The sequence below is a fragment of the Malaclemys terrapin genome, chromosome 10, assembly GCF_027887155.1.
Source record: "Malaclemys terrapin pileata isolate rMalTer1 chromosome 10, rMalTer1.hap1, whole genome shotgun sequence".
NCBI lineage: Eukaryota > Metazoa > Chordata > Testudines > Emydidae > Malaclemys > Malaclemys terrapin.
Window position 1 is genome coordinate 84,736,259 of NC_071514.1, and position 12,269 is coordinate 84,748,527.

Consider the following 12,269-nt stretch of genomic DNA (forward strand, 5'->3'; position numbering starts at 1 on the left):
TAAAGGGGGCAGGAGGCAAAGGGAGAACGGTGCTTTGGCCCGGACCCGACACCATTTAAAGGGACAGCGTGGGGGTAATACCTATGCCACGACCTGGCATTAATGCCTTCCCTTCCCCCGAGGTTACTGCAGCTGAGAGCTTTATAATCTAGCCAATGACGTTCCTGCCCCTGGGGCCCGAGTCACCTGTGCATCTGTGTGCACCAGCATCACGTGCCAGTGTTCAGGTCTGTGCACCCGCCTTGCCTGGCTGGGAACCGCGCCCCAGGTGCCAGGCAGCGAATCGGGTCCCACTAGCTCAGCCTCGTGGCAGGACGCTGCCCGGGCTCTGTTCTCCAGCACGGTATTCAGTCTAGTTCCAGGCTCCCACCCTTTCCCATGGGAGAGGACTGCACCACGAGGGGGTTTCCTCAGACTCTGTCTAAATTCACTCTCTGCTCCTAGTTCCAGCCTCCTTGTCCATCTCCCTGCCCCCTCGCTTGGAGATGGCTTAGCTCCGGGGTTCCCCCTCCCTTGGCATCCCGATCAACCCAGCGCCCCGGAGCCATGTCCCCTGCATTTCTCGGGGTCCCCTCCAGGACAGGGCACCCAGACCTGTGCTCAGAGCTCGGGGAGATCCAGGCAAAGCTCCTCTCTTGGGTGGACAGCATTCACTGCTCTCTGGGAGAGGACTGGAACCTCTGAATACGCCGGCAGAGGACCCTTCCACGCTGCACCGGGACGCTGTCCCAAACAAAACAGGCTGCAACACGGGGACCAAACCCACATGGCAAGGAGACGGGGTCCAGGCCTCACCTATCTCCAGCAGTTAAAGAGCCACAGGCCATCCCCGGGTGGGAGAGCGAGGTAGGTGCACCCCGGGGTGGTTAGCCCGGCGACCCCATGCCCCATAGGGAAACCTGCCAGCAGGGCAAAGCTGACAGGCAGGGAGCGTTCCGGGGGAGCCGTACCGGCTTGTACTCCGGAAGCCACTCGGGGATGTTCAGGCTGTTGATCTCCGAGGTGATCTTCTTCCTGTGTCCGGGTTTCGTCACGCCAATGGCGGTGAGGTCCTAGGGCACAGACAGACACCGTCACCTTCCCCGCACAAGCAGGGCCTCGCCGCACGGCGCTGGCAGCCCCCGCAGAAGAGCGCAGGCCGTCAGCCGCCGCAGGCCACCTCTCCGCTACAAGGGGCATGGGAGCAGGCTCGGAAGGGTGAGGTTTTTATCGGTAAATGGTGATTTCACTGTACACCCAAACCCACAACAATCCTTCCAGGGACCCCCACGGAGAGCAGCAGGCAGGAGAAGTGAGAACAAGGCAGGTTGAGAACTCGTTAGAGCGCGAGGCTAATGACTTTGTGCACGTGGACATGCGACGTGTTGGCGTTTTAACAGTTACAAAGTTTTAACTTTTGGGGTCTCAACAGCTATCGTCATTCAATAATTATGGTCTGAGCCCCTCCCCCATTGCCTGACCTCCACACACACACCCCTGATAATTCCCCCCAACTTAAAATCGATGCAAATGAAGAAATGCTTCACAATAAACATTGATCTTCTCCGTGGAGATGAGAAACCAATCCAAACGGCATTCTCCTAGTGGGACGGAAGGCTCTGGCTTGGCAAAGCCAAGGGCACGCTCTGCAGGGCAGAGATTGCGTGTGTGTGTGTGTGTGTGTGTGCGCACACACACCACACCTAGAGCAGAGGGGCCCCACCCACAAGAGGCCATTGGATGCTACTGCACTGCTAGGAGTAAACAAATTGGGTCCCGTGGCATTCCCCCAACACAGGCGGACTCCAGCTGGAAGGGCAGAGCTCAGTTCAGCCGTCCTTTGGAGCCAGACACCCAGCGTCAACCTCTCTAAAGCGGCTCTAGATCCGGAGACCAGGGGAGGAGGGCTAGTTCTCTCGCCCCCGTGTTCTCAGGGCAGGCTGAGGGGTCCCCACCCAGTCACCCTGCCGGGATCATGCCCCAGGTTCTGGCGAGAATGGGGAAACGCCCCCAGAGCTGCGGCCGGAGCAGCCCTGCGACGTGCCATCCCACATCGCCAGGCCGCTAGGGGAGTGCGGCAGGGCTGGGAGCCTCAGGACGGAGCTTGGACCCAGCCGCTCAGAGCTGTCCTCGGGGCCAGTCCCAGCCCACCCGCCAGCAGCTCACGGGGTCCCCAGCCCGGCGCCCGGCAGCTTGGGACAAGCCCTTCTGGGTGCTGCTCTGAGCTCAATGGGACGCTGCTGGCCTGCGATCAACCACAGTGTGAGCTGTGGGGACTCAGCGCCTCGGAGAGGCCCGGAGCGTCCCCTGTGAGAGCGCCCAGCGCCCGTGGACTCTGTGCCCACCCAGCCCCAGGGCTCGCCGGGCGCTGGTAATGCTGCTGCAGCACGGCGACACCAGGGGGTGGGGCCAGGGCACCAGCCCCCCATGCAGAGCCGCCCTTGGCCCCTCCCGGCACTCCTCACACACCAGCCCCCCACCCGGCCACAGGCGTGTGCCGAGGGGGGAGGGGGAGAGACATGGGCCTGTCCCAGCAGCTCTGGGGGGCTAAGCGCCGAACTGGGGATCTGAACTCGTCTGCAAAGATGGGAGCTCAGCCTGGATTTGCCCATGAGCGCCGCACCCGCCCCATGCCCAGCACGGCTCCCAGTCCCCCTTCCCCCCCGTACCACTCAGCTGGGTCTGGAACGATCCCCTTTCCCTTTTACCGTCTAGAAGGCCGGGAGCCAGCAAAGCTGGGCGTCCCACCCCACGTCGCAGAGCCTCCCAGCCCAGCCTGCAGCCCCTCCTCCGCCCTTCACCTAAGGGATCTATGCTCTCTCTCTGGACCCGACCCCGTGCCACTGCAAGGAGAGCTCAGTGGGGGGCCCCTCGCCCTTCAGCGCCCCCCCGGCCTCACCTCTGGCGTCATCCGGCTGATGGTGGGGATGTCGTACCCGGCGTTGATGAAGTTGGCCGCGTACAGTTGCAGCTGGAACTTGTAAAGCCATTGGTACACGGCCTCGGAGCTCTGGGGCGAGGCAGAACGGGGGTCACTGGCACTGCCCAGCCAGACGGCAGCATGCACAGGCAGTGCCAACCCAGCCGGCACCCAGCCAATCCTCGTACACCACCCACCACCCCATGGGCTGCCCCCCTAGATCCAGCCGTTGGGGGAGAGGGAGCTGCAGTCAGGCACAGCCCAGAGGCTCCCGGCTGTAATCCCCGTGGGTAGGAGAGGCGAGAGCCCAGCCACCTGCAGGATTTAGCAGGGAAAGAACCTCCAGGCTGAGTCTGTGACAGGTGCCTGACCCCAGCTTCTCCCCTGGGCTTTGTATGGAAGAGGGGCAGGAGCCTGGGGAACTCCCTGGGACATGAAGGAGCCTGTAGGAGAATTGCTAGATGGTCCCCTTCTGCCCTGGGGCCTCACAGCAAGAGGAAGGTGAGTCATTCACCCCGTCACCAGCCCCAAGAATCACTCCAGCAGGGAGACAGACCGAGCAGCATTTCCTCCCCCTCCCTCAGCCCAGCACAGCGAGGCCCTTCGGAACCCCGCAATTCCCCAGCGCGCCCCAGGTCCCTGCCCGCCCCTGCGCTCTCTGCACCCCGTCGCGCCAGGCTCCTCGCAGCTGGCAGCGTCCCGCCGCCCCGGGAAGCTGTGAAGCGCAGGTGGCAGCACAATGAGGGAAGCTGTCTGAGGTGCTCAGCCAACGTGCGACTCTCGCCCCGGGCGCCGGAACGGTGGTTCCGGGGAGGGGACCCTGCCGTGCCGCTGCCAAGATGTGACAGCTGAGCCGAGGGCTGCAGACAACACACTCAGCACATGGCATCCCCCTGCCCTGTGCAGAGCCAGCCCCGACCCCCACCTGCACTCCTGCACGGACAGCCGCTCGCAGGGCCCACTTCCTCTCCAGAGCCCCCCTCGCCGTGAGCAATGGGTCAAACGGCCCCCCCTCCCCACAACACCAGAACCTCTGGAGCTGCCAAAGGGGCAGATGTAGGGATTGGGGGGCAGAATTGCTGGGCTGCGGGAAGGGCAGCTGTGGGGCTGGGCACATAACGAATTAGGATGTGGGGCTGGGGAGAAGCTGGGAGCTCTGCACCCCCAGGGGGAGATTGATAAAGGTCTGTGTGATTTGATCTGAGTTGGGCTCCCCAGCGAGAGTCCATATCTGGCATTCGACACACTCCTGACCTCAGTGGGGTGACCTGTGCGGGGCAGAGTGCCAGATTGGGACGGGGAGCCACTGCCATTAATAATAATTAGCTCCAAGGTGAGAGTCAACGATAAGCCACTCTCCTGTGACACCCGAACAGCATCTAGATCTGCCCACTGGGCGGCCACCGAACCGCATGTGAACTCAGGTGGGGAGAGTGCAACAGGAGCGGCCCACGGGACCTCACTAGCTCCTGCTGCACCGTTCCCCAGCTGAGGCATGGGCCGCTGCAGAGAGAGGACCCTGCTTCCAGGAAAAGGGAGGAGGTGAACACCGGGCAAGAACAGGTCCTGCCTCGGAAAATTAAGCCGGGGGAGAATCCCAGGGGACAGAACTCCCTCAACGCAGCGCCCCCTGCAGGCACATCCGCTGTGCCCCGGACCAGCTCGCCTCTTCCACAAAGCAAGTGGCCCATCCTGTGCGGGGAAGGTTTTTCCTCACCTGGCCATCTGAGAGCCCACCCCGGAGCCCCAGCGGGCAGATCGCCGGCTGCCTGGTCCTGACTCATTGGCTAGGAGTCTCCCGGATTGGCTGGGAGTCTCCCAAAATTGGCATCGGTCTCCCGGTGACTATTGAAAGCCATCCGGGAGAACTTAATAGGCCACTAAAAGTCCGGTCGGCGGTGCAGTGGGGCTAAGGCAGGCTCCCTACCTGCCCTGGCTCTGCGCGACTCCCGGAAGCAACCGGCAAGTTTGGTAGGCGCAGGGGCAGCCAGGGGGTCTCTGCGCACTGCCCCCGCCCTGAGCATCGACTCTACAGCTCCCATTGGCCGGGAACCGCAGCCAATGGGAGCTGCGGGGGAGGCACCTGCAGGCAGGGGCAGGGCACAGAGCCACCTGGCCACCTCTGAGCCTAGGAGCCGGACATGCTGGTTACTTCTGGGAGCCGCCCGAGGTAAGTGCCGCCCGGAGCCTGCACCCCTCCCCTCCCCCTGTCCCAGCCCGGTGAAAGTGAGTGCGGGTGGGGGAGAGCAAGCGACGGAGGGAGGGGGGATGGAGTGAGCAGGGGCGGGGCCCGGAGAAGAGGGAGGCAGGAGTGGGGCAAGGGTGTTCAGGTTTGGGCGATTAGAAAGTTGGCCACCCTACGCAGGCGGCGGACAGAGCCTGACTCGGAGGGCAGGAGGCAGCTCTCTCTGCCGCTCGCCGGAAAAGGGAGTGATCGCTAAAATCGAGTGGCATGTGAGCCAGGACAAGCCGGCCAGGGCCGTGGGCGGTGACACTGGCCTGCCAGTCCCTTCCCTCGCACCGAGCGAGCCTGGCAGATGGGGGCTGCCTCGTGTTAAAGGCCCGTTCCCCCTTCCGGCTGGATTCAATCAGCTGCCAGGTGGGCTCCCACCTTCTTACCTTCCCTTCTGACATTGGCTCTATCTTCTTCAGCTGCTGCTCGGCGGGCGGCTGCCCGGCGTAGGGCGTGCTAGCCAGGCTCTGAGTGCGAGACGAACCTGTTGCAAAGCAGCCAAAGGGAACGGTCAGAGCGGCTGGGAACGCTGCACTGGCAGGCCCTGCAGAGGCCTCGCAGGATGTAGACATTAAAAACCCCACGGCACTTCTGTCTGGGGTGTCAGCCTGGGGAGACCCAATTCCCCAGTAGGTCCAACTGGATGAGGAACACTCTCTCGCTTGTCCTAAATTGTTGTGCGGCGTGGCTGCCAAGCTCCTCCCCAGTGGTGGCTGCATTTCAGCAATGGGCGCCTTTCCTGTAGAACCCATTCATGTCTGTGGGGTGCTTGGGAATCCTCCCATAAATGGGGAGATCTGGAGTAAGAGCAGAGTGCGGCATTTCCGTTTCCTCCCACCCTCCTCTGAACTTCGTGAGGGATGTCTGCATGCACGCTGGGGCTGTCCCCCTTAAGGGTTCTCGGGCTCGCTTCCTGCCACTGGGGCGCTGGCATTCCTAGCCCCTTGGGCTGCCACGGAGCAGCCGTTTGTAGCCTTAGAGGCAAGATGGCCATCAGCACGACGCGGTCTGGAGCACCCATGCCATATCCTAGGGCAGCGATGCTCAGACCTCGGGGGGCAGGAGCCAAATTAGCCACCAACATTCCCAAGAGAGCCTCAGTCGTGTGAATTCAGTGTTTCACTTCCTCCAGTGCTACAGATTCCCACAGAAAATGACTGCCCAAGCATCATTATTTTATCCACTACAATTGGGTAATAACACAGTAAAAGCCTCCTGATTGAATTATTAACCAATCACACAGTGGGGTAACTTCACGTGCCACTTGCCTCAGTCTGAGTTTCACTGTCCTAGGCCATGTCAGGACAAGATATGAACCTGACAAGAGCCAGGGTGCCGGCCTGCCACGGGTGCAGTGCACCCACCCTCCAGACCCTAGAACGCCCTGAGGAGAGCCGCGTATCAGACCCTAGAACGGCCCCGGGTCCCTGGGTGTGACGCCCTGAGGAGAGCCGCGTATCAGACCCTAGAATGGTCCCAGGTCCTTGGGTCTGACGCCCTGAGGAGAGCCGCGTATCAGACCCTAGAACGGCCCCGGGGCCCTGGGTCTGACGCCCTGAGGAGAGCCGCGTATCAGACCCTAGAACGGCCCCGGGTCCCTGGGTCTGACGCCCTGAGGAGAGCCGCGTATCAGACCCTAGAACGGCCCTGGGGCCCTGGGTCTGACGCCCTGAGGAGAGCCGCGTATCAGACCCTAGAACGGCCCCGGGTCCCTGGGTGTGATGCCCTGGGGAGAGCCGCGTATCAGACCCTAGAACGGCCCCGGGGCCCTGGGTCTGATGCCCTGAGGAGAGCCGCGTATCAGACCCTAGAACGGCCCCGGGGCCCTGGGTCTGACGCCCTGAGGAGAGCCGCGTATCAGACCCTAGAACGGCCCCGGGGCCCTGGGTCTGACGCCCTGAGGAGAGCCGCGTATCAGACCTTAGAACGGCCCCGGGTCCCTGGGTCTGACGCCCTGGGGAGAGCCGCGTATCAGACTCTAGAACGGCCCCGGGGCCCTGGGTCTGACGCTGCTTTTTGGGCACTGGCCCTGTACCAGAGCGCACGCAAAGGCCAGGATGTTCCGACCAGAAACTGGCCCTTCTCCAGCCCCGTTACCACGGCGGTGCCCTGCTGGGGGACTCTGCTCAGCACCCTCAGCCTAGCTCTTTCCTCAGGTTTGGGGAGCTCCAGGTCCAGAGGAGGGAGTGGCTCTGACCCACAGGGATTACGGCATTCGGCTTAGGGCTGCTCTCCCCTCCCCCCTGCGAGCCAGCAGCCAGCCGTGGGAGCTCCCGGGGCCCGGCTGAGAACTCCCACCGCTCGTTCTAGCAGTGCCGTGGGGCGGCAGCCAGGGCAGGGGAGGGAACCCGAAGGGTTTAGTGACGGGCGCGACCTGCCGGCTCAGCCGAGTTCCCAGCCCCCGGGGAACCTGCAGCCCAAGTTAAGCACTTTGCAATCGGGCTGGTAAAATGGCTTGATGCTTCCAGCATGGAGGTGAGCAGCAACCCCCACCCCCGCCCCACCCCTCACACACATCCCCACACCACACACATACACACCAACCACCACCACCCCAACTATACACACGCACACACCATATGCACCACTCCCAACCACACACATACCCCAACCCTCCCACCCACACCAATTGTATACACACGCACACACCATACACACATACCCCAACCACACACCCAACCCCCCCACTCCAACCCCCCCATACACACCAATCGTATACACACACACCACCATGCCACACACACACCAATCACACACACACCAACCACACACACGCACTCCCCAACCCCCCTCACACACATGCACCCCCATCCCTCCACACCCCTCCACACACATACACCAACCATACACACACACCACATACCCCAGCCCCCCCATACACACACATACCCCAACCACCACGGCACACAGCCACCAATCACACGCACATGCACACCCCAACCATGCACACCTCCAACCCCCCCCACGCACCCCCCACCACACACACACACCAATCATACACACACCACCACCCCAACCCCATGCGCACACACACACACACACACCAATCATACACACACCACCACCCCAACCCTGTGCACACACCCCAATGCACCTCAATCATGCGCGCACACACACCAGTCATACACACCACACACGATGCTGCTTGGCACGCAGGGACCGGCGACCAACAGACGGCTCTGGCAGCAGCGCCGAGCCTGCGGACCGCGGGCCGCCCCTCGTTCCCTCGGTGGACCTGGAGCGTGGCCAGGCCAACAGCCTGGAGGTGGAGCACACACCAGGACACCCCCTCGCCCTCCCCAGCCCCCCCGGCCCCCGACTAACCGAAGCAGGAGAAGGCCTGGCAGCAGCAGAAAGGCGAGAGCGTCATTTTACCCACGCGCTTTCCTCTTGGGCAACAGGAGCAAAAAAATCAGCGCCAAGCCCTCGTAGGTACCAAGGGTCAGCCCTGCTCCGAACAGCCAGGCAGCCGCCAGCCACGCACCTGCAGGAGCCTCCAGGGCCTTGCCCGGCCCATCACCCACCACAGACTCTTGCACCGACGCCTTCTGGGACAGGACCGTCGCCAGCAGCTGAAAAAATACACCACCACGGGTAAAAAATGGGGAGGAGGAGGGGGGTTGGGGAGGGGGGCCTGTCAGGAGCCAGAGACTCTGTGTTGCTAACGCTGCGGCAGCCGGAGCCGGAGGCGCGGGCGGGCAGGGAGGGGCGCAGCAGATTTTGGATGCAGCGGGGAGTGTGTGAGAACACAGCTCACAGCACAGATGGTGCTTCGCCTCCAGCAAGTGATGGCAGGAGCTGCAGCTCCATCCGGGACACCCCAATTCCAGTCTCACGCACACCTAGCCCCAGCCTCCCGCAGCCACGGGGAGCAGGGAGGGGCCCCCTCGGCCTGCTTACCCAGAGCCTGGCCCCCTTGCCCGGTGGTTCCAGAGTCCTGGGGGCAGGGCAGGCGTCTGGAGCCAGGGGCCGAGTGGCTGAGCAGAGGCAGCAGAGTCCAGCCAGCTGCAGCCTGGGGACCCTCTGCCCCATGGCCAGGGCCGGCTCCAGGCACCAGCTTGCCACGCAGGTGCTTGGGGCGGCCACTCCGGAGGGGGCAGCACGTCCTGCTATTCGGCGGCAATTGGGCGGACGGTCCCTCACTCCCACCTCCCGCCGAATTGCCGCCGCCGATCGCGGTCGCAGCTTTTTTTTTTTTTTTTTTGCGCCGCTTGGGGCGGCAAAAACCCTAGAGCCGGCCCTGCCCATGGAGAAGGTGCAGGGAAGGGAAGGACAGAGCAGCCCGCATAGGATGGATCTCCTACCCCCAAAGTCAGCCCTGGTGCCACTCCCACTGGACAGCCTCAGAGAGGGGCAGGCCAGTGGGATGGAGGGCCAGGATGGTGCTGGAGGGCACAAAGCCCGCTAGGGGAGGGCTACAGCAGACAGAACCGGAGTGCAGCTGGACCCAGCGTTCTGCGCCCAACCCCCAGGTCCGGAGCAGGCTGCAGGAGCACGGCGGGGACCAATGGATGTGCAGGGCTTAGCGTCTGCCGTGTCATCCTGCCCCCGCTGGGCTGGGCACCCAAACACAGAAGCCCCGTGCAGGCCTGCCTGGCCTCGCCATCCAAACTGAGCGAAGGGCAGGAACATGCCCAGTGTCCATGGGGCAGACACAGGGGCAGGCCAGAGGGCTGGAGCGCTCTGGGCCATCTGGCACCCAGGCAGGGAGCGGGTGCCTGGCGAGGGACTGGCAGTTCTCGTTACATCAGGTGCGTACGCTGAGAGCGTCTCCAGGGTGGGGGAGGACGGGAGACCACCGCGCTCCGCTGCCAGGGCTCCCTGGGGAGACAGGGGCCGAGGGTTACCTGCTGCCTCCGCATACCCAACTGCCTTTACCTTGACCCCTTCGGAGCCAGCATGCAGGGCATGGCTGCCACTTCCCGTACTCTGCCCGCTCCCCGAGCTCCGGGCACTGGCCACGCTTCCTGTGCTCCCCAGGCTGCTGCGGTCCCCACCTGCCAACGGAGAGGGAGGGTTAGATAGCGGGTGACGGCCGTCTGTCACCGCCTGGCAGGGCACGTCTCCGCACACCGCGGGGACCCCCTGCTGCTGGGCGCGGCCGGGCTTTCGGGCCCCAGCACCAGCCAGTGTTTCGGAGCCTCCTGTCGGCACGGCTCAGCCCGCTGACGAGCACCACCGCAGGGGAGTCCAGCAGAACGCCAGCCTGCCGCTGGACAGCAGCGGTTCCCAGGGCGCGGGGGCCGGAGAGACGCAAAGGCGGCTGTACCTGCAAAGGGTTTGCGCAGCACCCAGATCTCTTCCACCGGAGCCGGCGTGGCAGCGGATCCGCCCTGCGACGGCGACAGATGCGACGGGCTGTCGGACCCTCGGGAACCTTCGGAGCAGAGCGGAGAGAGTGGCGGTGAGAAGGGGGGTAGCAGTGCGGACCAGTGCAGTCTTACCCAGACGCGCACCCGGGGCGGGGGGCACTTGCTGGGAACGCAGGCTGGTGACAGGGGAACAATCTCAGGCTGGCGTCAGCTGCGTGACCCAGGTAGTCTGGCTGGGCATAGCACGGAACCACTGCCCCGCTGCCCCCCAAGTGGCCCCTTCCGCTGACCAACCCCACTGGCCTCCCGGGGCGGCCTCCCAGCCTAGCTACTGCCAGGCATTGTGCCCACGGGCACCACAGGCCCAGGGAGGAGACGCTACCTTGGCATGAAGTTCCAGGGCAGCTGGGCCCTGCAACAGCTCCTCTCCCTGCCCCACAACACCGGCGCCCTCCCTGCCTTCCGGAGGGCAGGCGTCCCCGGCTCACAGAGCAGCAAGGCAACCAGCCTCTCTGGTTCTTTTAAGTCTGTTGCCCAGCCCTGGCGGCGGAGCAGGTACTAGATCCTCCATCGCCCCTTGGCCAGCGCGCAGGGCACACATTTGTAAGGACCCCTTTGGGAGCTCTCCACACACAACAGCCCCCGGTAAAGCGAACCCTTCACTCAGCGAGGGGTGCGAGACCAGACTCGGCTGACAATGGCTGCAGCGGGGACCAGACGGGCAGCTGGTAAAGCACTGCTGAGTCCACGGTCCCAGAGGTTATTTCCTCAAGCGCCGGCGGGCCCCACGCTGCGCTCACCACAGGGGTGCACGAGGGAGACCCGCGTGGAGGACGGGCTTCTCCAGGGGTGTGGTGAGCACGGCATGGTGCAGCCAGCAGCAATGGGGCTGCACACAGAGACAATACAGCGCAGCCCCCAGTCCCGGCACTGGCTTTCAGGAGGCATCTGAGACGTGCCATGGAAAAGGTGCTGCCGCTGCCCCGGGCAGCGTTTTCACACGGGGGGAGGATGAGGAGCAGTGGGTGAAGGGCAGTTTAGGCTGCCTAGCAGGAATCAGACCGAAGGCAGGCGCCTCCTGGGCCGTGCCTGCTCCAGAACATTTCATAGCCGGTTCTCCGCACAGCCAGCCCCACAACATATGTTCGGGGGAATGGGGGCCCAGGCAATGACACTAGCTGGGGGAAAGGGGCCACAAGGGACCCGCGAGCTCTGTCCCATCACGTGCTAGAATTCACCAGCCGCAGCTCTGCGGTGACCCCTCAGCCAGACAGGGGCTGACACGGCCCAGCCCTAGCCTGGCTCCCTGGCCCACATGACCCTGGAGCAGCAAACCCCTGCTGAAGTAGGACTCTCCCCACCCTCGGACATTCACCGGTCACCCCGGAGCGAGAGCCCGTGTCCCCCCCAGCCAGTGGGAAGCTGCTGCCAGGTCGGATGTGGGAGAAGGCAGCTCAGAGTCACTGTGGGGACGATGGAGCTGAATGGTCTCACCCAGCCAGCCTCCTGGCACGGCAAGGAGACGGGACGGGGGGCAAGACAGACGTCGAAGGCTGGAGTCTCTCGCAAACTGGATCCTGACTAGTGTAGAGCCAGTGGGCCAGGCCGTCGCTCGGGGACGCACAGACCCGGGAGGCTGCTAGCTCATATTCTCTTTTTCCAGAATTGGGAACCTTGCTACAGACCCTGCCCGCTCCCCAGGGGCCAGGCTTGGTCTGCACTGGGGGCTCCAGGCTTGGCAGGGGGCTGCGCTGACCCCCACACACTTTGCCTAGAGGGGCAGAGCCCTGCGGGCTCTCAGGGTGTGGATCAGCACCCCTGGGAG

General features: G+C 63.8%; 1 protein-coding gene across 1 annotated transcript in view; it reads right to left on the bottom strand.

Moving 5' to 3' along the window:
- CASKIN1 (CASK interacting protein 1) overlaps positions 1-12,269 on the bottom strand; it is a 157,140-nt gene that overhangs the window by 11,375 nt on the left and 133,496 nt on the right. The window contains exons 12-17 of the mRNA XM_054042108.1: positions 10,402-10,509; positions 10,011-10,129; positions 8,617-8,704; positions 5,519-5,616; positions 2,879-2,989; positions 951-1,052 (exon numbers count right to left, since the gene is read on the bottom strand). Of these exons, the coding sequence (XP_053898083.1) occupies positions 951-1,052; positions 2,879-2,989; positions 5,519-5,616; positions 8,617-8,704; positions 10,011-10,129; positions 10,402-10,509 (626 nt within the window). The remainder of the gene's footprint in view (positions 1-950; positions 1,053-2,878; positions 2,990-5,518; positions 5,617-8,616; positions 8,705-10,010; positions 10,130-10,401; positions 10,510-12,269) is intronic.